The following is a 26414-nucleotide window of genomic DNA, read 5'->3' as shown; positions in this document are numbered from 1 at the left end:
GGGAGGGGCGGGGAAGGGAGAGGGAGTTTTCTGCCCCGATTCCAGTGAGAAAACAAGGAAAAGAGGAGGCGGTTGCGCAACCTGGGCCTGGGGTGCGGCTCGGGGAACAAAGAGGGCGTGGAAGCACCAGCAGCCGAGACTCTGCGAATCCACTCAAATCTGCCGCCGGGGCAGAGCCCCAGTGCTTGTGGATACGCAGATTTCTCAAAGCCAGTCCAGCCCTACAGGATCACAAATGCTATCTCGCAGCACCCAGGACTCTACACTGTAAACAAACGCCGGGGCTGCTCTGGCCCAGGGAAATTTAAAAACAATCGCTTCACGTCTGCCATTCAACTCAGCCTCCTTGAGCTCACGATTCCAGACTGCCAGCGGCGACGGCAGCTGGGCAACGCCTCAACCGAGCTTGGTCCTTTCCTTTGGTCCCACCCCACTGCTCAGCGCGGATTGGTGGCGGGGAGAAACTCCGGCGCTGATTGGGCAGCGGCGGAGTCGCTCAAGGAGACAGTAAGTTCGGGTGCCCCAGAGTGCTAAATTTATCTTCAGACGAGCTACCGCGCCCGCCGTGAATTGGATCTCTATGGAGGTGGCATAGGCGATATCCCTGACCTGAGAGCATCGCCCGGCCCCCCGAATCCTTCTTCCCTCTGTTTTGTTTTTCATTTCTCCCCTTCCTCCCTTCCCCCCTCTCCCCTCCAGTCAGCGACGACTGGCTCTTGACCCCGTTCAGGCCTCGGTGAAGGTGAGGACCAGAGCCGCCGCGGCGGCTGAATGGTGCGCTCTGAAATGGCCGCTGCCGTGAGCTTCGTAAAATGGCGGCCGCGGGCTCTGCTGGGGACCGCGGCGCTGCTCCGCAGCCCAGCCGCACCCGAGACCCTTCTCTCCATCACTGATGGAGATGAAGGAGAAAGATAGCGGCGGGTGCTGAGACGTTTTCCTGTGGTTGTTAGCTGAGGCGACCGCCCGGGCACGCGAGAGCAGTTCCGTAGGCGAGGGTGGACGCCCACAGGAAGCCAGCCCCCCAGCTGTGGTGGGCAACGCGCTCCTGTGACAAGGGGCAGCCGAGGGATAGGTGGCCGGGCTGCCCATCGAGGTGACCGTTGAAAAAAGCACTTAGGTGCTGGACGGGGTGTCCGTACCCACCTCCTGCCTCGGCTTATGAATGGACTGCACTCCTACCCAGCCCTCCTGCCCCACGGGTATTGTTCAGAGCAGGAACCGCCTGAGGGTGGGGGGTTGAATGGAGGGTGCTACCTGTCACCTTAGCCGAAGAGACAAAAGAGGAGGGTTCCCCCCGCCCCTTTTCAGGGAGTCGAATAGAAACTTTACTCTAGGGAGTCCAGTCTCTTTGTCCTCGAGAGATTCGGGGAAGCACCTCTAAAAAGGTGGAACTGAGGCCCTCCGAACAAAGCGTTTTCATTCCGTCGTGTCCTTCTCTGATAGCAGGGGAGAGGGATGCTAAATTTTGAGGTCACCCAGCGGCTCCATGAAGTTCTCGGCAACTAAAGCGCATTCAGGACTGTGAAAGGACAGGCTACTCTTTGCTCCCAGTAATGAAGATGTAGGGCTTTCTCCTGCTGCCAGTTTGAGACCCTCGACTTTCTGGCAGTTGTAACCCATTGTAATTCATTTCTCTCTGCACCATCCAACTCCTGGTAACAGATTTTTTTAGTGCTTGAGAGATTAAGAGTGTTCGGGGACACACAAGCAGTGACTAGGCACGTGGGCTCTGCAGTCGAACTTTCTGAGGTCTGTTCTCAGTTCTTCACAGATGTATTAACTTAGCAGGTGACTTAGCCTCTCTGTATCTATTTGTTCATCCCTAAAGGGGGGTTATTAATAATAGTCCCTGACTCTCAGGTTTGTTTTGAGGATTAAGTGACCTAATCTAGGAAGGATTTAGCAGTTACTGGCACATAGTAAACAGTGATCACTCAATAAACATTAGTAAGTTAAGGAGCTTGGTTATTGAGACAAGAGTGGTTGTAACAAAAAGGCATAGTTCATGTAACCCTTCCATGTATAATTCCATTTTAGATTACTTTCAGTGCTTAGTTTTAGAGACACTGGGTGTGACTGTACTTTAAAAAGTTAGGTTTCGTTTCTGAGAGTTTTTAATGTTTTTCTTTGAAGTCAGTGGATGGGGGAGCATTTCAAAATAATGAAATTACCAGGGTATTAAACAGGACGAAAATATTAACATTTTTACTATGTTAGGCATCTTCTATTTCAGTCTAAGATCTTCATGGCAGTGAAGAATCATTTGCACTGCCTGGCTCTAAAATAAATTGTAAAGAATGGTCATCTTAGAGGTGTATAGTTCGTTCTCCTTTTGTAGTGTCTAATTTTATTTTTTCTCATTCTAGGCTTTTGGTTACTCCCCTTCCACCCTATCCCTTAATTTTATTTTTTTTGAAGCGTCTGCGTTTCAAGCTGCCAAGGTGGAGAGAGTGATTGCAGAAGGGAGTGCTCCTCATTTCAGGTATCTTACCCTCTAGCTGTTACTGAGAAAACCATTTTGATTCAGGATCTAATATGAGAATCCAAAGCTTACTCTGAGCCAAATCATAAAGTTTAAATCAAACTTTAAATCAAACTAGCTATATTTAGGTAGACACTAAATTTGAATGCCTTAACTTATAAGGCTGGTATTCCTCAGAGGTCCTAAAGTTTGCATTACCCTTCCATTTAATTATGCTTTTAAAAAACTATTATATGAGGAATAAACCTACTTAAATGAGAGTTTTCTTTAGGTCTTCATTAAGCCTTCACCTAAAGAATAATGGGATGTAGAGTAATCAGTAAAATATATGCATTATTTTGAATGAGTCTTATTTTGGATAATATAAATATTTATGTAATTTAAGTCCAGAGAAATAGTAGCTAACTTTTGGTTTACAGTTTATTTTTCAATGTTAACACACAGTGTTTAGATAAAACAGAATTCTGTGTCTTGCAAAACTTTGAACTGTTTGTGTTTTTGACATAGCTTATCAGAATAATTACTAGCCCTGAAAGGAGCCTTAAGATGTATGACGGTGTCAACAATGAATGTATCTAATGGCAGTAGGCATCAGAAAGCTAGAAGAGATTCCAAGATACTGTATATCATGAAAGGGGATGATAAATTATGGCCCCACGCTGTCTGTTTTTATAAATAGAGATTTATTGGAACACAACTTGCCCATGCTTTAACGTTTTGTCTATGGCTGCTGCCATGCTACAACTACAAAGCTGAGTAGTTGCAACAGAGACCATACGGCCCATCAGGTAAAAAACATTTACCGTATGGCACTTTACAGGAGAAATTTGCCAACCCTGCCATGGGACCTCAAGGTCCCTTCCTTAAAAATGCATTTATCAACTCATTATTTCTTAGTCCAATGGTTCCCAAACTGTGTTTTATAGAAGATTAATGTTATCTTAAGTTAATAAGCGTTGTGAGAAAAAGATCAATGCTAACAATAGTTTCTTCTTTTAGAATTTATTTTAAAATGTAAGTTTAAGACTACTAAACTCATTTCTATAGCTTTTATTTTTATGTGATAATCTACCTTTAAGAAAAGGTGTGCCATACCTGAGAGCACCAGGAAGTCGAATGAGAGATCACCTGATACACGAACGTGTGATGTTCCATCTGCGCGTTGATGCATAGGCAGCACTTACAAATTAACTGATGTGTTGCTATATATCATCTCTTTGATGGTTGCTCATCTTCTATGTATCCTGTCTTATAATTTCAACACATTTGTGATACTTAATGTTTATTCTAAATTAACCATGTTTTGTACCACAAATTCATTGCCTATGGATCTGTTGCTGAAACAAGGAAGTCTTAAACAAGAAGTAGAATCTTTTTGTTATCAAATTGTGTCTGAATCAAGTGATCAAAAGGTTGGAATATTACAGAGTGAAGATGAGCAGTTGCAGCCTGCAGTTTCTAAAAATTCAGAAGGTGAGCTTTCCAGGGTCAAATTTATGTCCAATTCCAACAAAATAACAACATTTAGTAAGAAACCAAAAAGAAGAAAATATGATGAAAGTTATTTATCTTTTGGATTTACTTACTTTGGAAATAGAGATGCACCTCATGCCCAGTGTGTATTATGTAAGAAAATTTTATCAAATAGCTCTTTGGCCCCTAGTAAGCTTCGAAGACATTTGGAAACTAAACATGCTGCATACAAAGACAAAGACATAAGCTTTTTCAAGCAACATCTTGATTCACCTGAAAATAATAAACCGCCAGCACCTAAAATTGTCAATACAGATAATGAAAGTGCTACAGAAGCATCATACAATGTAAGTTACCATATAGCTCTGAGTGGAGAGGCTCATACTATTGGAGAATTGCTTATCAAGCCTTGTGCAAAAGATGTGGTGATGCGGATGTTTGACGAACAGTATAGTAAAAAAATAGATGCAGTACAACTATCAAACAGTACTGTTGCACGTCGAATTAAGGATCTAGCTGCTGACATTGAAGAAGAGCTTGTTTGTAGACTGAAAATTTGTGATGGGTTTTCACTGCAACTAGATGAATCAGCTGATGTTTCAGGACTTGCTGTGCTGCTTGTGTTTGTTCGTTACAGGTTTAATAAGTCTATTGAGGAAGACCTACTCTTATGTGAGTCTTTGCAAAGTAATGCCACTGGTGAAGAAATTTTCAACTGCATTAACAGTTTTATGCAGAAACATGAAATTGAATGGGAAAAGTGTGTTGATGTTTGTAGTGATGCTTCCAGGGCAATGGACGGGAAAATTGCTGAGGCTGTCACCTTGATAAAATATGTGGCTCCCGAAAGCTCCAGTAGTCACTGCCTGTTATATAGACATGCACTAGCAGTTAAAACAATGCCTGCATCTCTGAAAAATGTGCTAGATCAGGCCGTACAAATCATCAATTATATTAAAGCTCGACCACATCAATCCAGACTACTAAAAATTTTGTGTGAAGAAATGGGTGCCCAGCACACAGCACTTCTTCTAAATACAGAGGTGAGGTGGCTTTCCCGAGGTAAAGTTCTTGTAAGACTTTTTGAGCTTCGTCGTGAACTGTTGGTTTTCATGGATTCTGCTTTTCGACTGTCTGATTGTTTAACAAATTCATCTTGGCTGCTAAGACTTGCATATCTTGCAGATATTTTTACTAAATTAAATGAGGTTAATCTGTCAATGCAAGGAAAAAATGTGACAGTGTTCACAGTATTTGATAAAATGTCATCATTGTTAAGAAAATTGGAATTTTGGGCCTCATCTGTCGAAGAAGAAAACTTTGATTGTTTTCCTACACTCAGTGACTTTTTGACTGAAATTAATTCTACAGTTGATAAAGATATTTGCAGTGCCATAGTGCAGCACCTAAGGGGTTTGCGCTCTACTCTGTTAAAATATTTTCCTGTAACAAATGACAGTAATGCTTGGGTTAGAAATCCATTTACAGTAACTGTTAAACCAGCCTCATTAGTAGCACGGGACTATGAGAGCCTGATTGATTTAACATCTGATTCTCAAGTGAAACAAAATTTCAGTGAACTTTCACTAAATGATTTTTGGAGTAGCCTAATTCAAGAGTACCCAAGTGTTGCAAGGCGTGCAGTTCGTGTACTTCTTCCTTTTGCTACAATGCACCTGTGTGAGACAGGATTTTCATATTATGCTGCAACAAAAACGAAATACAGGAAAAGACTTGATGCTGCACCTCACATGCGGATCCGACTTAGCAACATTACACCTAATATTAAGCGGATATGTGACAAAAAGACACAAAAACACTGTTCTCATTAAAATTGGAGGGTTTTGCATGCCTCTTGATAACCAAATATAAGATGAAAATAAAAGATGATTTACTTCACTGATGATATCTTGGGGTTTAAAAAAAATGATTCCAATTTCTTATACCTCTTAGATTTTAAGAAAGGTAAAGAATCAAAAATTTAAACCTGTACTACTGTTGGTATTTCTTCACGTAATTTCAAAGGGTTCCATGGTCATGACTGTGGGAAATATTGACTCACAAGGAAAAGTCCCAGTTTCTTAGCATGACATATCTTTTCAGGATCTAATCACTACCAGTGTTTCTAAGCATGCCACCCTGTAACCCTCCAATCACAGGGACCTTCTTGCCTAAACATATCACTGTTTTATGCTTCCAGGTCTCAAAAAACCATTCCTTCTCCTTGCTTCCTGACAGACTCCTATTTGCTTTTCAACCCTTTGACTTAACTTATCTTCAGTACTTTCATTCTCTAAGTCTTTCTATTTGGCTCTATTTTTTGTGTATGTCTCAGCTGTGAACTGCTTGGTGGTCTCATAATTTCCAGTGTTATTGGACTGAGCTGTTGTTATATGATCTTATCCAGCTCTATGTCTCCATTATCTGGCAGAAGACCTTACTAAAGTAGATGCTAAATAAAGGAAAAAATGTTGGTGAAGGTGACCCGACAAAAAATGGAAGAGGGCATGGTAGCTTATATTTGTATGCTATCGTGTATAGAATGCTACTCTGTGGTTTGGGCTCAGTTATTCCATTACCTAGAATTTAGTGTGGCCATTAGGCAGAAGTTACTGGGGAATGTCAGAGCTTTGATTGGAGCTGAACTGTTGGGGAGGTGGAGGGAGTGTGAAGAACATTTTCAGATTTTCTTTGTTTCTCAGTTCGTGTACAGATTATTGCCAATTCCATATACTATAGTCTAAATTAACGAGGCTTTACTGTACTTGAAGATGATAGGACTTGAAACCCTGATCAGTGTATTCTTAGAATACTATGAAAGATTTCCTTTTTTTTTTTTAAGATGTTGGTGGTAGGAGTTTATTAATTTATTTATTTATGCTGTGTTGGGTCTTCGTTTCTGTGTGAGGGCTTTCTCTAGTTGTGGCAAGCGGGGGCCACTCTTCATCGCGGTGCACGGGCCTCTCACTATCGCGGCCTCTCTTGTTGCGGAGCACAGGCTCCAGATGCGCAGGCTCAGTAGTTGTGGCTCATGGGCCCAGTTGCTCCGCGGCATGTGGGATCCTCCAAGACCAGGGCTCGAACCCGTGTTCCCTGCATTAGCAGGCAGATTCTCAACCACTGCGCCACCAGGGAAGCCCACTATGAAAGATTTCTGACTGACATTCCTGCCTCTAGTCTTCTCTTTCATGTCACATCACCCAACACAGTTCACCAACTCAGGGTTAAATATTTTTTGTGTTATTCCTATAGTCAAGACCTACCATATAACTACTAGATAGCCATTATTTATTTAATCTCACTTATTCAAACCCACTCCCCATTTTGGGGAAGAGGAGAACCTCCCCTCCCTAAGTCAGAATGTGATAGAATGATGAGGCTTAGGTACCTGCTCCACTACTTAATTAGCTTTTTTTTTTGGGGGGGGGGGCGAGGCTGAGCAGCTTGTGGGATTTTAGTTCCCCGACAACCAGGGGTTGAACCCAGGCCCTCGGCAGTGAGTGCTCGGAGTCCTAACCACTGGACCACGAGGGAATTCCCTAACTAGCTCTTTAACTTTCTTTGGTCAATTTGAGCCTTTCTGAACCTATTATCTCATTTGTAAAATTGTAATTATGCTTCTTTAAAGAGTTATTAAGATAAAATGAGTATGTATATAAATCTAACAGTGGGTAGTCAGGAATAGATAAGTGACTTACATTAGTTCCTTGCCATATCCAGCCATGTTCCAGTCAAGCTTCACTCCACACTCACACTTCCAGTCTGAGTTTTTATTCTATGTGGAGACCTAACAGGCTATATAGGACCTGACCTAATATGAGGCAGCAAGATTAAGTATTTTTAGCCCAGGCTTTTTCTCCTTTGTCACATTAAGCACCTGTCAGTTACTCTGCTAGATGCTTGTATGTTATCAGTAATCTTAAAACAATCCTATGGGATTAGGTAATTTCTGAATTTACCCAAGGTCACACAAGTAGCAGAACTTAGTTTAAATTGGTCTTTTCTGACAGTACTTTTGCCTTCATTGCATTTCAAACTTTTCTAAGAGCATCAAAAAATGACTTGGGAGTATAGCTAAAACTCCTTACTAAGATGTGGGCATTTCTTTGAAATCTGTGCTTTCTTGTCTAAATTCATCCAAAATAGCCATCTACTTCAAAGCATGACTGCTTGTTTTAGTATAAAAATATGTAACATAGGGATTAAATTGCTATCGAGTAAAATTAATTCTCCAAAAAGATTCATGATAATTATACATGCAGTACTTTTTGTCAGCTGATCCCAGAATTAAAGGTACGCTATTTCGAGAAGTATGTACAATGCCATGATGTGTACATTTGGCTGGTGCCTCAAGTGTGGTAACGAGACTCCCTGTGTGATTGCTGAACCTGAGCCTTTGCTTAGGTCATCTGTCCAGGATGTAAGCCTCTTGAGATATAAGACCTCTCGCTTTCTAGTCCTTTACCCCTAACCACCTTCTCTGAGAGTCTGCTTTTCTGCATTTAAACCCAAATCTATTGACTGAGACACTGCTAACTGCTACTAGTAATGCCAGCACTACCCAACTTGGTTCTTGATATCAACTACTGGCCTGTTCTATAACCTATCAGGACTCACCTACGGGTACCACATGCGGCTAGTGAGAACAGACTTTTGTACCTAGAGGTAGGTCTTGTACCTGCTGGATGATGGGCACGTCTAGTTCCAGACAGCAACTTCTTTATTACCCTAACCCACTGTAGTCACCATGACTGAATCCCAAAAGAGGAGATTCTTTTCTTTTATGTTTAAACTCTACCTACCCTTAAATAAAACCAAAGCAAAGTAAATCTTGAGCACTCAGATTCCCTTTATTTTGTACCTCCAAAAACCTTTGGTTACCATTCTGCCAGTACTCCCTAAGGCTCCAAATACTAGAGGCTCTATCTAGAAGTAGAGGGAAGGCTGACAAACCCCGCCACACAAAAGAGAAAACTCTAAAGGAAGAAATGGGTGGTGTTCTACTTAATATTGCAAGAGATATTTGGGGGCTAAATAACATGGCAACCTCAAGTGACAGCTACCCTTCTTGCCTGCATGAAACAGTGAAGTCCTGTAATGTATCCAATCCAAAAGGGCTCTCCCACTTTTTTTTTTTTTTTGCCTGTTTCTGTAATTAATTTAGTTGGCTCCCCATTCTCCTTAAATAAAAATACGAACCACAAATGTTTCTTGTATTATCAAGGCTCTCACATGTAATTTATAGAAACCCAAATCAAACTTACTCAAGTCAGAAAGTTTTACTTATTGGGCAGTGTTTGCAGTAGCCTCAGGGATGATTGGATCTTTGTTTAGATGATATCAGGAATCTCTTTTCATCACTTTGGGTTTTTTTTGTTTTATTGAGGTATAACCAATATACAATATTTTATGTACATTATCCCACTTTTAATCCCTATAATTCAAGTACAGTTGATCCTTGAACAACACAGGTTTGAACTGCATGGGTCCACTTATACCCAGATTTTTTTCAGTAGTAAATTATACAGTGCTTACATGGCCCATGGTTAGTTAAATCCGCGGATAGGGAGGGGTGACTATAAGTTATGCACAGATTTTCAACTTCGCATAGGGTTGGCACCCCTGACCTCCATGTTGTTCAAGGGTCAAGTGTAATTGAAATTGCCTTGATTTCTTTTTTTTGTCTTTTAAAAAAATTTTTATTGAAGTATAGTTGATTCACAGTGTTGTGTTAATTTGTGCTGTACAGCAGAGTGATTCCGTTATATATATTCCTTTTCATATTTTCCAATATGGTTTGTCACCAGATATTGAATATAGTTCCATGTGCTATACAATAGGACCTTGTTGTTTATCCATCCTATATATAATAGTTTGCATCTGCTAATTCCAAACTCTCAGTCCTTCCCTCCCCCACCCCCCTTCGGCCTGTCTTGATTTCTTAATGAGGATTGTTTCCTATGTAAATCTTGCCCTAGTACCACACATATATAAATACACAAATTGTAATCTCTTGTAGTTTAGACTTCTTTGGGATCATTCATAGATTTAGCACATTTCTAATAATACTGTAAGTGCTCAGTGAATTGAATTCCCTAACTTAAAAGGTAAAGTATTAAGGTGAAATATAATTCATACTATAACATTATGAAAATCAGCTTTAAAATTCTTGGCTTCAACTTAAACAGATAAGGCAGTAACTATTCTTTGTCTTTCAAAGACGTCAAAAGCAGCATTTTTTTTTTTACTCTGTACAAGGTTTTCTTTTTTGTTTTTAATTGTAGGAAAATATACATTACACAAAATTTACCATTTTAACCACTTTTAAGTATACAGTGGCATTAAGGACCATCACCATCATCCGTCCCCAGAACTTTTTCATCTTCCTATACTGAAACTGTCCCCATTAAACATTAACCCCCCATTCTCCTCCCCTAGTCCCTGGCACTTATTATTCGCATTTTCTGTCTCTGAATTTGGCTACTCTAGGGACCTCATAGTGGAATCATACAGTATTTGTCCTTTTCAGTCTGTCTTATTTCACACAGCTATAAATAGGTTCATCTACGCTGTAGCATGTGCCAAAATTTCCTCTTTTTAAGGCTGAATAGTTTGTGTGTGTGTGTGTGTGTGTGTGTGTGTGCGCACATTTTGTTTATCCAGTCATCCATCAATGGACACTTGGGTTATATCTCTCTTTGGCTACTGTGAATAATACTGCTGTGAACATGGGAGCACAAATATCTTTTTGACTCCCCAAAGCAGCATTTATTAATAAGCCCCCCGTTTCCTTAAAAATGCAGTTTTACTCTCCAAAATATAATTCACCTACAACTCTTGAAAGAATCCAACAGCTCTGTAAATCTAGGTGCCTCTGGAGCTTATGCATGTTATTTACTTTCATTTGTTAAAGTTGGTAATAACTGCACTGTTAATTAGTTACAATGGAAAGAATTCTGAAGCAGCTATCAAGAGACTTGTGTTCTTCAACTTATTAATTGCCTTAGATAAGTTCATCCTTCTTTCTTGGCCTTAGTTTCTTCGCTTACCAAATGAAAGGGGTTGAACTAGAATGAGCTCTAACGTTCTTGTCAAATAAGTTAAAAATTTTAATCTAAATAAAGATTAGGGTGATGATGGTAAGATGTGCTCAGTTTTTCGAAATATGTGGATTTTTCCCTTGGAAGCCAAGCCTTTTTTTTTTTCTTTATTGAAATATAGTTGATTTACAATGTATCAATTTTTGCTGTATAGCAAAATGACTCAGTTATACATATATATACATTCTTTTCCAAATTCTTTTCTATTATGGTTTATCACAGGATCTTGAATATAGTTCCCTGTGCTAGACAGTAGGACATGGTTAAGACAAGCTTTTTTTTTTTTTTTTGGCTGTGCCTCGTGGCTTGCAGGATCTTAGTTCCCCAACCAGGGATCGAACCTGTGCCCCCTGTGATGGAAGCACGGAGTCCTAACCACAGGACCACCAGGGAATTCCCATAAGCCAAGCTTTTTACATTAGTCTTTTACCATAATATTTTCCAACAACCAAATGATAAAATTTATAAATTGCCCCATCGTGGATACTTACTGGATGAAAGGAATGAAGTGCTTTTTTGGAAGGGAAATGTACATTGGAAAAACTAAAATATGTTTGGTTATGACTATGTTGGAATCTAGTATAGTTGAAGGCATAACTCAAGCGTCAGGCAGGTTACAGTGGAAATTATTGACTAATCCCCAGCATCTATTTTCCTCTCCCAAGTTGTACCCTGATTTTCTTTCAGGTATCTGCTTTCCCCCTACATAATCCATATACTTAAGTAAAAGCTGATCTGTCTCCAGCTTCAGGAGTGGACTTGTTTTGTCTAAGATAGTATTTTGACCCCAATTCACACAGGAAACAGATTTTACAATATAATCTAGGTGTGGGCATGTGTGCGCACCAAAGTTTCATAGAACAGTACTAATCCTTTGTATGTGCAACGTAATCCCAAATATATTTAACTTTTTAAATGATGAAAACTCAAAGATTAATTTCATGACCCATTCTTAGGTCCTGATCCACTGTTTGAAAAACACCAGTGAATGTAATGCCATTGCCCTTACAAAAATTGTTCAAGGAACCTGGCTGTAAGCCTGTTAAGGCATAGTATTGCTCTGGCCACAGTAATTGGCCCAGGAGTAGCATGTGACCCAATACAGGCAAGTGAAAAGCAAGAGCAGTATTACAGGGGCTTTGACACAAAGTTGCTTCCTCACTCTTAATGAAGAGATAAATATCCTGTGTACTTGGGAGGCCTGGAATTGCTGCAACTCTTTAGCTACCAGCATGGGGATAAAGCCAATACATAGGGGTGGGGGGCACAACCAAAAAATTAGAAATTAAACCAGAGCCCTGACTGAACCAAACTTGATCAGATTCCTGCCTTTAATTTTTTTGTTGCCTAGGCCAATAAAACTATTGTTTAAGACCCTTTACATTGGGTTTTCTATTACCATAGACAAAATCACCTTAACTAATATAGTGGTCTAAAGGGAAAGCAATATAAAACTAGAATCTACTGGTAAACTTAGCTGCAATGATGAGTCCCAGCCCAAACTGAGATAGTCTGATCTCTGGTTATTCTGCCATCTCCCATAGTGCTATCACTCAAAACTCTGCCACTGGCAATATTTTATAGACCAGAAACTAAATCAGCACATGTATTGACATTATTAGATATTATCAGAAATGCCATTTCTCTTCGTGGGACAACTTGGTAATAAATGGATTTTACGTATTAGTTCAGGCTGGCCTAGTTATGAATTGGGTGTGTAATTCAAATTAGAAATTAACCTTGAAAACAAATCTGCTATTCATTTTTCCGTTAACTTGTTGAAGACCCTGATAAATGTGATGGGATTTAAAAATTTTTTGACGTTTAATAAGTCATATGCTTTGTAGGAGAAATGATCAGCCAGAAATAATTTGAGTAGTCCTCTATCTTCAAAGCTGTTTTCTGTCAAAGTTGTAAACAAGTTCCCTACAAGATTGTTTTAACTTCTCAGAAGAGTTATGTGTTGACAAGGCAAAATCTGTTACATCGCAGTTCACAAGGCTTTCTTGACAAATACCTTTGAGCAAAATAAACCCTTCCCCAAACAAGCTGGGACTTCAGATGTAAGGTGGTGATCTAAATGCCTGCATTTGACTCTTACCTTCCTAAAAGTCCACAGACATGCTGAAAGAAATATCAAAGTTAGACTGAATCCACAGCAACCCTAAGAAAAGGGAGTGAAGGTGTCATTACTCTCAAAGAATTTACATTCTAGTGGGAAAGACAAACTATTGAGTGCTATTAAGTAAATAGGTTAATGAAGGAGAATTAACTGAGTTAATCTGGGATAGTCTCTTTGAGAAAGTGACATTTCAGCCAAAACCTGAGTGATAAAGAGGGAGCCAGTCAGATGAAGACTGGGGAAAGAATACTCCAGATGGAGAGAAGGCAAGTGCAAACACCCATATACAGAAAGAGCTTGGTGTGTTTGAGGAATAGGAAGATTAAACGTCTGGAGTAATGCACACACGTCACTGTGCGTGTGGTAAAAATTGTCAAAGAGGTAGGAAGAAACCAAATTATTTAGTGTATTAGAGGCCAGTATAAGGAGTTTGGATTTTATTTCAAGTACAATGGGAAGGCATTGTGGTTCTCAAAGGGAAGAAGGGGGTGGGGATTAGGATACCATCTCCAAGGGATATTTGTAAATGTGTGAGGGCATTGAGGACTATACCTGGGGTATTTTAAATCCATTAGTACATAATAATCCACCCTTTCTTTTGAAGAGCTCAGAGTTTGGATGACACTGGGACCTTCATATACTTCTGAGAAGACCCAGAACCTTAGAGACCCCACTTTGGAAAATGTCCATGTTAATTGAAAGAGTCTCCATCTCCACTCTTAAAAGGAGGGAACATATATTGGGCCTCTTTTTATCCCATAAAGCACCATGCTATACTCCTTATGGCACTGTTTTGTGGCACAAACTTGACAACTATCTAAATTTGAGGGCATGCAAAATATAATGGTGATTATCTTTTGATTATTTTTACTCATAAGGAAATATAGTGCATTAATCAAAGGCTTATGATGTATAAAAATACCCAGATTTGGCTTTCATTATGTTTTTATTGAATGAAGGGATGAATGTTGAGTCTCCAAGCCTTATCTGGTAACTCTTCAGGTTGGCTGCTAAATCATGTTCTTGTTGGTGTCGTAACTGTCCTATCCTTCCCCTGTCCCTCAAGGAAGAGGATCCCAGAATTCTTAGAGGGTAGAGAAGCAAAAGAGGCTCACTCATCCTTAGGAATTTCACTGTTGGAACTATTTGTTAACTTAATTTTTAATGATTTCAAGAGTTCATATAAAGTAGCCCCTACCTCTCTTCCCAAAATAATGTAAAGAGAACTCTGGTCTGAATGGTACAGCATTGGGGTTGGCCTGGGATGACAGAGTAAGATTTTAGTCCAGGGCTTTTCTCCATGTTACTAAAATAATATTTTAAAAGTCACTCTGGATATCCATTTCTAGAGCACTTCATGGGTCTTAGGCAATTAATTCTGAGGTAGGTTATATAACCATGTTACAGCTATGGAAGAATTAAGTGCCTAACACGTATGAAGTACTTTGGGTTTAGAGAGGGGCTTTAAAATGCAAAATGTTATTTTTACTATTCTACATGTATAAATGAAAAATAAAAAGTCATGGTATATTGTCAATCGTCAAATACTTCTGGAGTCTTTAAAAGGCTCCCAGATACACTCAGAAACATTCATACACCATTTTCTTTCTCAACGAAGCACCTATTTCAAGAGGCAGCAGTGAGAATCGCTCTAGAATACATCCACCTTAACAGCAACTCACTTTTCACGTAGCCTTCCCAGCTTTTAAATATACATATGGTGGATCAAAGCACCATGAATCAATCAGATAGCTGTCATCAGGAACTAAGCCAACATAACATCCCTTTCCAGGAAGGCTTTGGAAACAGTTTTCTTTCTGACAGTCAAACTGTGTACTTGTCCTAGAAAACAAGCTACTCTCAAGGCTTCAGTGTCCAGTCAGATACAATAGAGAGCTCTAGTCTGTTATGGGCTTGAAGTTCTGAGTCTTAACTGATTTCACAATATATTGACTACCAATTAGGATAGTCTCAGTGTTCCTGCAAGCATCAGATAAGTCTGTCACTCCTTAAATTGTGCAACACCAATAAACTGTACCTATTCTATTTTTGCTTAATTTTGTATTCAAGGAAAAAAGCAGACTTTCATCAACTAAACTTTATGCCAAAACATGAGAAATGAATAGAGCTTATGAAACAAAGCCCTGAAGTTCAAGACACAAACTCTTATGAAAATCAATGAAGAATTGTTCAGTGTAGGTATGGAGGATTTATCTGGTACTTAGCCAATCAAATACTGAAACACACAACCATGCCTCTGCTTTGTATTACATCACTGCTAGTGAAATTTACTCAAATCAGGACAAAGTTGATGATAAAGGAAACGTTGCATTTCCAAGTCATAAAATATTAAAAACACTACTCCAAAATAAACATAGGAAAGATTTAACTAATGAAACATTTTAATTTTCATTTCCATTTGCATAAAGAGGAATGTAAACTCCATGGGGGCAGAGACATAGACTTTCTTATCTACCTCTGTATTTTCAGGACCTAGAATAATGTCTGACACCTAATAGTTGTTCGTTAAGTGTTAGATGTTGACATGGTAATGATGGGGAAAGGCTAGGTTTGAATCTCAGCTCTGACACTTTCTAGTTGTAGAACCTTGGACAAGTCACTTAAATTCTCTTGAAGGTCAGTTTCTTCCTCTGTAAAAGAGGAATAATATTTTAGTCTCTGTTTTTCTAATATGTGTTTTTTACAACACCGCCAAGCAGTTTTCCAATTCTCAGCAGACACTGACTGAGGAGTCTTACAATTTAATTCAATTCTGACACTGTTAACCTGGAGATAGTGTTAGATCCTACAGGTTAAGGGCTCAGTCCAACAAGAGTTCCCACCAACCCTCCTTCAGACACCAATAGCAAGTACACGTTAAATTGGAGGTGCCCGTGACCCCCTCTTCCTGTTCAATTTACTAGAGTGGCTGACAGAACTCAGAGAAACCTTTACTCAAATTTACTGGTTTGTTATAAAAGTCTATAACTCCGGAACAGCCAAATGGAAGAGATGCATAGGGTAAGTAAGGTATATAGAGGAGGGAGTGCGGAGTTTCCAAGCTTACCCGCGCACGCTCTCCCCCTAGCAGGCCACTCTCCCCACATGCCCACGTGCTCACCAACCCAGGAGCTCAACTCCTGTGGTTCAAGAGTTTCTATAGAGCTTAATCTGTAGCCCTCCCCGACCTTACCCTTCCCAGATGTCAGTGGGTGGGTGTGAAAGTTCCAACCCTCCAATCACTTAGTCTTTCTGGTGACCAGCCCCATCCCGCGGTTATCTAGGAGCCCCACCCTAAGTCACCTCATTAGCATAAACTCAAGAGTGCTCAAAAGAGACTCCTACTGAAAGACAAAAGGCACTCCTATCACTCAGGAAACTCCAAGAGTTTTCTTTGGATGGCTCTGTGCCAGAAACCCAGGACTAAGACCACATACATTTCTTATTACACCACAGTTTTACTTATATCCCTGCTCTGAGAGTCAAATAAGATATGTATCAAAAGTCACTGTAAAACTCTATAGCATTATTAAAAACCATTATTCTAATGCTATAACCAACAATGCTATAACAAAACATTGCCTGGTAGAGATCCTTACATCTGGCATCATGTGTGTGTGTATATATATATACACACACACACGATGCCAGATGCCTTTTATTCATTTTTTAATTATATCTCTGTGAGGTATGACATCAGTATTATCTGTTGAATAACAATTTATTGGCTGTAAAAAACGTATTTCCTCACAGTTTCTGTAGGTCAGGAATCCAGGCGCAGTTTAGCTCCATACTCTGCTTCAGCATCTCCCACGGCTGCAATGAAGGTATTGGCCAGGGCTACAGTCATTTCAAGGCTCCACTGGGGAAGGAGCCACTTCCAAGCTCACTCCTGTTGCCAAGATTCAGTTTTTCACAGGCTGCTGGGCTGAGTGGGAGGCTGCCCTCAGCTCCATGACACGTGGACCTCTCTATAGTGCTGCTTACAACATGCCAGCTGGCATCATCGAAGTGAGCAAGTGAGAGAGTGCCAGTAACACAGCAGTCACAGACTTTTATAACCTAATTTTGGAAGTGTTATTCCATCACTTTTCTTGTGTTCTATTCATTAAAGCAAGTCACTAGTGAACCAGGATGCAGGCTTTCACCAGCCACCGAATCTGCTGGCACCTTGATCTTGGACTTCCCAGCCTCCAGAAGAACTGTGAGAAATAAATTTCTGTTGATTATTAAAAATAAATAAATAAATAATTTTTTAAAAATGCAAGTTACTAGATCCAGCCCATATTCAAGAGGAGAGAATATTGCACAAAGGCATGAATACCAGGAGGGAAAGATCACCTTGAGCCATTTTAGAAGGCTGCCTTCTACAGGCTCAGTGTTCAAGTTGCTTATCTAGTTTCACAAAGGTAATAAGTAGCAAACCTGAGATTCCAAATCACATCTGCCTGATTACGAAGCCCACAGGGTTTCCATCTACTACTCTTCTCCCAATGAATACATAGGAATAATTACAGGGTTAGCATAAACTTGTATAAAAATGATTCTAAAGTGTTAAAAATCTGTTCTCTAGGATAGAAAAAGTCATCTCCATCCTAATTGTTCTTCCTGGGATTTTTCATCCTAATCATTTTTGTCATGGCTAGGACAAGTTAAACTTTTTTTCACTTGTGCTCCACGGTACCATAAACTCCAAATTAGTGATATAAGAATTTTCATTATTTAAAAAAAACTGCAAAGTGTAAGTTACCTCTCAGCAATACTATCTAAGGAAAATAATCTTGTGGACACGCTAGTGTTACTAATAGACCTTTGGAGAGAGTATCTTTCAATTGTTAATTTATTCAGAGAGTCATGGGAAAGGACATAGACGTTTGTAAATAACAATAAAGGTGTATACAAGGAGCTCTTAAGTTCAGAAAAGAAATATGGTTAAAGAAGTACGATTCAAAGAGGAAAAAACAGTTTGAGTCTTGAAACATGAAAAACATGAATCTGAGTTTGCCAGGTGACCAGGACACAGAGTTATTTAAAAAAAAAACAAAAAACCATGGCCTAGGATTATAAACAGATTTGGAACTTGAGGGATTCCCTGAAAGTCAGAGGGCGGACGGGATCAGAATGGCAGAGCAAGAGTCAGACTTCAATCTCAGAGGCAAATGATTCCCTGAAAGTCAGAGGGCGGATGGGATCAGAATGGCAGAGCGAGAGTCAGACTTCAATGTCAGAGGCAAATGATACAAGGAGTTGGGGGGTGGGCTGGGGGAAAGGCACAGTGTCCTAGAACAACCATAAAGGGTAACTGGGGAATGGAATTTGAAACCTCTGGTTGGGTTGGCTTCTCAGTCCATTCGCTTTTTTAAGCTAAGGTTATCCTGAAATGGTATTTTACACTAAACTGTCACAGTGACTCTGGAAACTTGGGGCAGATAAGTCAGGCAGTACTTCAGGTGGCTACATCCAGGAAAGGAAACCTCATTTCACAAACAGAATATCAGCCACTGGTATGCACCGTCCAAGATTACATTTTATCCCTTCCTCACAATCATCAGAGCAAACTGATAAACTGAAACTACCTCAGGCACAGAGAACAAGGAATACCAAGGTGAGAACAAAATCAAGAACAACCAAATACCCAAGAAAGACCAATACCATGAAAGTGTGACACCAGTCAACAAACAAAAGAACTAACACCCAAGCAAGTAGTTATTAGAATAAACAGAGGATCTTGGAAACAATAATTGTTAATATTTATCTAGTGCATACTAGGTGTGGTATCAAGCATTGTTCTCATGTATTTTTAAAAAAATATTTGTCTGCGCCGGGTCTTAGTTGCAGCACACGGGATCTTCATTGTCAAGTGCGATATCTTCGTTGTGGCATATGGGATCTTTAGTTGTGGCATTTGAACTCTTAGTTGTGGCATGCGAACTCTTAGTTGTGGCATGTGGGATCTAGTTCCCTGACCAGGGATCAAACCCGGGCCCCCTGCATTGGGAGCGTGGAGTCTTAGCCACTGGACCACCAGGGAAGTCCCTCTCATGTATTTTTTTTAATTTAATATTTATATGGAGTATCCCCAGAAGAATGAGAGAGTATTGCACCTAACTTTCATGAAAAAGAGCTAGTTTTAAAGATGGTTGAAAAATTAAAAGACAGTCTAAACAGTAAATAGACTCTGATGAATAGCAAAATGAAAGAATAAGCTGAAGAATTATTTCAAAAGAACAAAGATATAAGGGCTTCCCTGGTGGTGCAGTGGTTGAGAGTCTGCCTGCCGATGCAGGGGACACGGGTTCGTGCCTCGGTCCGGGAAGATCCCACATGCCGCAAAGCGGCTGGGCCCGTGAGCCATGGCCACTGAGCCTGCGCGTCCGGAGCCTGTGCTCCGCAACGGGAGAGGCCACAACAGCGAGAGGCCCGCGTACCGCAAAAAAAAAAAAAAAAAAAAAAAGATATGGGGGAGAGGTGATTTAAGAAACATGCAAGATAAATACAGAGATTTCAGTATCTCTCTCATAATTCCAAAGAAGAGGTAACAGAAAATTGTAGGGCAGCAATAACTAAAAAAATAATAGCGAAAAATTCCTGGTATGACTGGTGTAATTTAGAAGAAATGTTTAATGCCATTTAACGTATTAAATAAATCAAACATTATGTAAGTGTGTCTTATTTTTGCCAGGTTGCACCTGAAATTTCATCACTTTATTATATGTATTTCTAAGTTATATATTCTATATGTTTTCTTGATAATTTGCTTTATTTAGCTTTTTATTTTGAAATAAATTTAGGCTTACCGAAAAGTTGCAAAAATGGTACAAATGCCTTTCGCCTAGCTTCCTATGTTAACATCTTATATAACCATTGTACAATTATAAAAATTAATAAATTAACATTAGTACAATGCAATTAAACAACAAATGTACTTTATATAAACTAGGAGAGAAAATAAGTCAGTGGGAATGATTAACATAAATAGATACATATAAAACAGAACAAAGGAGGTAGATTACTACTACATTCTCATTTCTACAACTGGTCTTGAGGTTCTGTTTACAACATCCTTCCATCATCATCTATTCCATACTCATTTTGCCAATCCATAGCTGGTTGAAATTTTCATATGATGTGGTGATCTTCATTCCTGAGGAATGAGTCCTTGGTGGTTCTGTTTGAATTGGATTGCTATAGTCTCCTATTGACTTTTACCACTGTATATGGTAATACTAGAAAGCGACCCAAAGCATCCCCTGGATTTGAGACATTCTCATCCTTGCTCCCATTATGTCGTAGCAATCAGATTTCCCCTTGTTAGCAAGAATAAATCATCCCAGCCTATGCTGTAATCTCTTCCCCCCCCCTATTATTTCAATGTCAAGAAGAACCCAAAATAACTAATTAGTAGTATAAAGTTCCAATTAAGTGGAACCATGATTGGGTTTTCTGGGGAGAATGTTCCTTCTCTGGGCCTTTAAATGGGCAAAGCTCAAAGTCGTGGGAATAGAAAACATTTTGTGAGTGGATTAGTAAGTAATAATAGTGGGAGTTGTCTATCTCACTCCTGGGCTCCCCAGCTCGCGTATTGTAGACAAGGGAGAAATAGCACTCTGTTGGTCGCTACTTCACAACACGTAATGCTGTGGGACAAGAGTTGGCAAACTTTTTCCTGTGAAAGGCCAGATAGTAAATATTCCAGGCTTTAGCTTTAAGGGCCACTTATGGGATCTGTCACATATTCTTTGATTTTGTTTACAACACTTAAAAAGTATAAAAGCTATTCTTAAAGGCTGTACAAAAACAGGGTGTGGGCCCGGTTTGGCCCTCCGACTGTAATTTGCTAATCTCTGCTATAGGACAGCAACCTAGCTTTGCAAAGTGTCCCCCTCCCTTTTGGTGCTAGAACTGAGTCTTCCAAAGACCACTGAAGAGTTCTAAAGGCCAGCTGCCACTGGATGATGGGGATATACAGTAAAACCAGTGAGTCCTGTGTGCATAGTATTCTGGATCACCAGGGATTAACACCATTTTTCAATAATCCCTTAAGGTCAAGATTGTTCTCTCCTTCCCTCAACCCTCGTGCACAATTTTACTCTAGCAAATAGCTGTATATCCCTTTGGGGGAAGAGTAGGAGAAAGATCTACACATCATACTTTTTTTCTTTTTTTTTTGCGGTACGAGGGCCTCTCACTGTTGTGGCCTCTCCCGTTGCGGAGAACAGGCTCCGGACGCACAGGCTCAGCGGCCATGGCTCACGGGCCTAGCCGCTCCACGGCATGTGGGATCTTCCCGGGCGGGGACACGAACCCGTGCCCCTGCATCGGCAGGCGGACTCTCAACCACTGCACCACCAGGGAAGCCCTACACATCATACTTTTGATGTTATGACAAAGTCCTTTCTCAGAGGTACCTAGCATACTCTGTATTCAGAGGCCTCTGGGTCTGTGAATTTCCCAGGACTAGGAGATGGGTGAGGGCTATTATTCTTACGATGTCTCTAGTCAGGCCTCTATTTTCCCAACCTAGAGTTTTTCGATTACACAAATATCTAAGTCCTTAGGGAGCTACTCACCTATTTTGGTACCAGAAATTCTTTGATCAGTTAACCATCACCAAAGATCTCTGTAGATCGATGCTTTCAGTTACCACTCTGTTACTACTTTGTATTGTTAGCGTGCCCACTGTGTTTATGGTGGTTATGTTCTGCTACCTCACCTCTGCTATCTCAGGATCTCTTACCATCATTGAAAATAGAAAGTCCAAATGGCATTTCTCCGTTTTTTTTTTTTTTTTTTTTTTTTTGGCTGCACCGGGTCTTAGATGTGGCACGTGGTATCTTAGTTGTGGCATGCGGGCTCTTAGTTGCGGCATGCACGCGGGATCTAGTTCCCCAGCCAGGGATCGAACCCGGGCCCCCTGCATTGGGAGCACAGAGTGTTACCAACTGGACCACCAGGCAAGTCTCTCAATGGCATTTCAATGGCAACATATGGAACATTTATCCCTAGAGGACAGCCATTACAGTAATATTCAGGGATGCTAATGCTGTTCTCACCAAAGTATATCTTCACACTTCCAGTGAAGAGAATGTGTGCTCTAAGCTCTTTTGGGGATACAGGGGCTATGATCTAATACAAATAACAACCCTCTTCAACGTTGCTTTCTTCTCAAAACTTTGGAGCTTGTCTTCAACATTATATCAAGAAATTTATGGTAACCCAACTTTATTTAGTTTCAGTCACCGGTCGAGTCTAGTTTTTAATTAACCAACTAAGCATAACTAGAACCACTCCTAGATACCCAAACTAGTACTTTGACTCCAAAATCTCTGATAAGTGTTCTCAGATCAATAAATTCTTCTTTCCTTGGTCCTGAACCCTCATAATCTATTACTACACATATTCCCCAGCTTTTTGCTAATGCAACTTAGCAAAATCTTGCCATTCTTCTTGCATGTAATCTTTCTCTTCCTAGATTTACTTTGTAATTGGTCCCCTAGAGCATGCTAGGTTCTGACTCCGTTTATAGGTTTGGAGTTAGAAGACACAGGGTAGAAAAGAAGGAGAATTGATATCCCTGTGCAAGATGAGGTCTACATTATCTATTACTGTAAACAAATTTCCTAAAATTTAGCAACTGAAAATTACAAGCATTTCAGACAGTTTCTACAGGTCAGGAAACTGGAAATGGCATAGCTAGATGGTTCTGTCTAAAGTTCTCATGAGGTTGGTGTCAAGATGTCAGATGAGGCCCCAGTTATCCGAAGGATCTTCTCTCAAGATGGCTCACTCACTACCTGGCAAGTTAGTGCTGGTTGTTGGCAGGAGACTTCAGTTCCTCACCATGTGAACTTCTCTGTAGTGCTGCGTGAGTGTCCTCATGACGTAGCATCTAGCTTTCCCCATATCTAAGAGAGAACAAAGGGGAAAATGCAATATCTCGTATGACCTAGTCTCAGAAGTCACACACCATCATCTCTGCAATATCCTATAGGTTACAAGGTCAGCCTATTCATTGTAGGAGGAGACTGGTTACCATAAGGTCTCTATTGGGTTTCAAGGAAGGTAAGACCAGCCTCATCAGGGGAAGAAGGGAGCTGCCTCTGCAGGCAAGGGACTCTCAGTGGAGTTTGGCAACACAGGACACCATTTTTGGAATACTACACTTTTCTAGTCAGTACCCTAACTTCCACATCAGAGATCAAGTGAGGTTGTTAATTCTACCTCTGTCATAATTCAGCATTTTACTGAAAAACATTCTGCTTCTAATTTTTGGTGTGTTAGGCCTGTAGCTATAAGAGATAAGAGATGTTTTTAGGACAATCATAGAAAAACCCTGGTTTTCTAAACATGCCCTGAGCTAAAAATTTGAAATCTTGAGCCTATAATTTTCTTTAACTTTTCTAGCACAGTTAGAAGCAGCCTACACTGTCCCTGCCCTTGTATTCCTTGAATCTTCCATAATGGTCTAACGCAGCAGCCAGATGGTCCACCAAAGCCTTGCCTTTAATAGGCACCTCATTCCAGATGACCCAAGATGATAACTTTTTTTAAGCAAAAATGGAATATATTTTCTCATGTAACTGAAAAGTCTATGGATAGACCTGAATCCAGGGACTCAAATCATGTCAGTAAGAATCCATCCCTTGCCATCTCTTGGCTCTGCCTTTCTCTGTTGTCTTTATTCCCAGAGAGACTCTCCATGCGATGGCAGAGATGGTCTCTGACTTACATTTTAGTAATTTAGCGATCCATAGTTGAATTTTTTTTTTGGCTGCACTGTGCGGCATGTGGGGTCTTAGTTCCTCGACCAGGATCGAACCTGCACCCCCTGCAGTGGAAGCTCGGAGTCTAAACCACCGGACCGCCAGGGTAGTCCCCATAGATGATACTTTAAATAGCTGTTTCTCCATTATGTGTCATGGACTAACAGTGTCCACTAATAGTAACCAGATCCTCACTGCCTTCAGATACATCCAGTTCATATAACTCTTCTCACATTCCCATTTTCTTGAAATTCAATTGTTTACAACTCTTCTTATTACTGCATCAGTCAGTGTTCAGTTGCATAATACAGAATCCAGTCTAGTACAGGCAAAAAGAGGTCTAAACAAGGAAATGAGTGCTTACAAAATCACTGAAAGGACTGGAGGGGCAAGCTCTAGTTCCAGCTCCTTGGAACAACTTCCAGCCCTCACAAGCACTCTGTTTCTGCTGTGGTTAGAAATGTTCCCACTGTCATTGCTGTAGGAGACAGTTGCCATTGATTATCACCACACAACTGTATTACCTTCGCCGCTGCCGCTGCTGCTGTTTTAGGAAATGTGCTAGCTCCAGAATCACACACATCGCCTCTGCCAAATCCGTACAAGCAAATTAGACCCGATGTATTTTTCCTCTCTCCTCACATGGCTCAGTTCTGTATTCATTTCTCACAAGATGCATCGAACAGAATCACATCTGGAGTCCTAACTGAAAGAGTCTGGGAAATGTCACATTAGCTGTCCAGCTTCATAGCATATTGTGTACATCAAATATTATTAATCTGGGGCCTCCCTGGTGGCGCAGTGGTTGAGAGTCCGCCTGCCGATGCAGGGGATGCGGGTTCGTGCCCCGGTCTGGGAGGATCCCATATGCCGCGGAGCGGCTGGGCCCGTGAGCCATGGCCGCTGGGCCTGCGCGTCCGGAGCCTGTGCTCCGCAACGGGAGAGGCCACAACAGTGAGAGGCCCGCCTACCGCAAAAAGAAAAAAAAAAAAAAAAAATATTATTAATCTGTAGAATTGTTACTTGCATCTGCTATATTAGATTGAGAGTTCTTTAAGAATACAGATTAAATGTTATTCATATTTTGGATACCCAGCCTTCATCAGTGCCTCCCTTAAACATAATCTCACAATTAAATACTACTACTTTACAAAGTTTATGAAATATTTGCTAAGAACCTTTGTATGTCTGAGTAAAGACTTGTCCTTACACAATCCCTCTTTCAGGCAGAGTCTACTCATTTCCTCCACCTTTACCCCTTACTGAAACTGAAATTTTCTTCACATCATTTCCTCTCTTATCACACTTGGAATACAGCATGGTAATTGAAAGAATCAAGGTTTTGGAGATCAGACAAATTTGTGTTTGAATTTTGGTTTGTTAACTTAATAACTCCACTTAAACTTAGCTATACAATGACAATAGTAATACCTCACAGAATTGTCATAAGGATTAAGTGAGATAATGTAGTAAAGTACCTGGCATATAGTACACACTTCAGAAGTAGTATGTAATACTATTAAAATGTTTTCTCTTACCTCTTACATGTAACTCTGGAGTTGGAAGGAACATAAGAGTTATCTAGTCCATCTTCCTTATACCCAAGGATAAGCCCAAAGCTAAAGGAAGTGAAGTTTTATATCTGTCTCTACCTGTCCCACTCTTCACGGCTTGACTGGCTCATCTCCTATGTATTAACATAACTGTGTCTTAGATCCCTCATAGATACTTGTTTGAGTAGATTTTTATCTTCCCTTTGAGTGAGACTTAGTATGGAATTATCTTCCCCGTTCAATTGGCCCAGAAATAGCTATCTAGTCCTGATCATTGGACATTGAGTCTCAAGGACAACTCACCCCATATGTCTCATTCTGAAAGGGAAGCTTTTATCTGGCATTCTGGAGTCCAAGACCTCCCTTCTAGATACCAGAATGTACAATTTGGATGCCAACTCTTTTTTTTTTTTTTTTTGGCGGTATGCAGGCCTCTCATTGTTGTGGCCTCTCCCGTTGCGGAGCACAGGCTCTGGACGCACAGGCCCAGCGGCCATGGCTCATGGGCTCAGCCACTCCGCGGCATGTGGGATCCTCCCGGACCGGGGCATGAACCCATGTCCCCTGCATCGGCAGGCGGACTCTCAACCACTACACCACCAGGGAAGCCCGTGGATGCCAACTTTTTATCTCATCATAACTGTAGATCGGCCCCATTTTTAGATAGTGAATGTCCCCTATATTGCCGAACCTCCCTTTGCCATCAGCCAGGCTCAACATGGTGGCAGGGTCTAATGCAGTGGTTTTCAACTGGGTGATTTTTTGCCTCCCAGGGGACATTTGGTAATGCCACAAGACATTCTTGGTTGTCATAGCTGGGGGGAATTTTGCTGCTGGATCTAGTGGGTACAGGCCAGGGATGCTGCTAAACATCCTATAATGCACAGGACAGCCTCCTACAACAAAGAATTATCTGACCCA

The 26414-nt window shown here is 40.6% G+C and overlaps 1 protein-coding gene across 3 annotated transcripts; it reads left to right on the top strand.

The window, feature by feature from the left end:
- Positions 1 to 376: 376 nt before the first annotated feature.
- Positions 377 to 5858, top strand: ZBED5 (zinc finger BED-type containing 5). 3 transcript variants are annotated; one of them, XM_082629662.1, is made up of 3 exons: positions 377 to 742; positions 2367 to 2482; positions 3562 to 5858. In XM_082629662.1, the coding sequence occupies exon 3, from the start codon at positions 3703 to 3705 to the stop codon at positions 5785 to 5787; it is 2085 nt and encodes a 694-aa protein (XP_082485788.1). In that variant the 5' UTR covers positions 377 to 742; positions 2367 to 2482; positions 3562 to 3702; the 3' UTR covers positions 5788 to 5858. The 3 variants fall into 3 exon arrangements, with proteins under 3 accessions (XP_082485788.1, XP_082485790.1, XP_082485789.1); XM_082629664.1 differs by having other exon boundaries at positions 377 to 2482; positions 3567 to 5858; XM_082629663.1 differs by having other exon boundaries at positions 377 to 2482; positions 3530 to 5858.
- The last annotated feature ends 20556 nt before the right edge of the window (positions 5859 to 26414 follow it).

Source organism: Mesoplodon mirus (assembly GCF_964341445.2).
Source record: "Mesoplodon mirus genome assembly, chromosome: 7".
NCBI classification, from domain to species: domain Eukaryota; kingdom Metazoa; phylum Chordata; class Mammalia; order Artiodactyla; family Ziphiidae; genus Mesoplodon; species Mesoplodon mirus.
The sequence above is the reverse complement of the archived record's forward strand: the minus strand, read 5'-3'. Positions and strand labels throughout refer to the sequence as shown.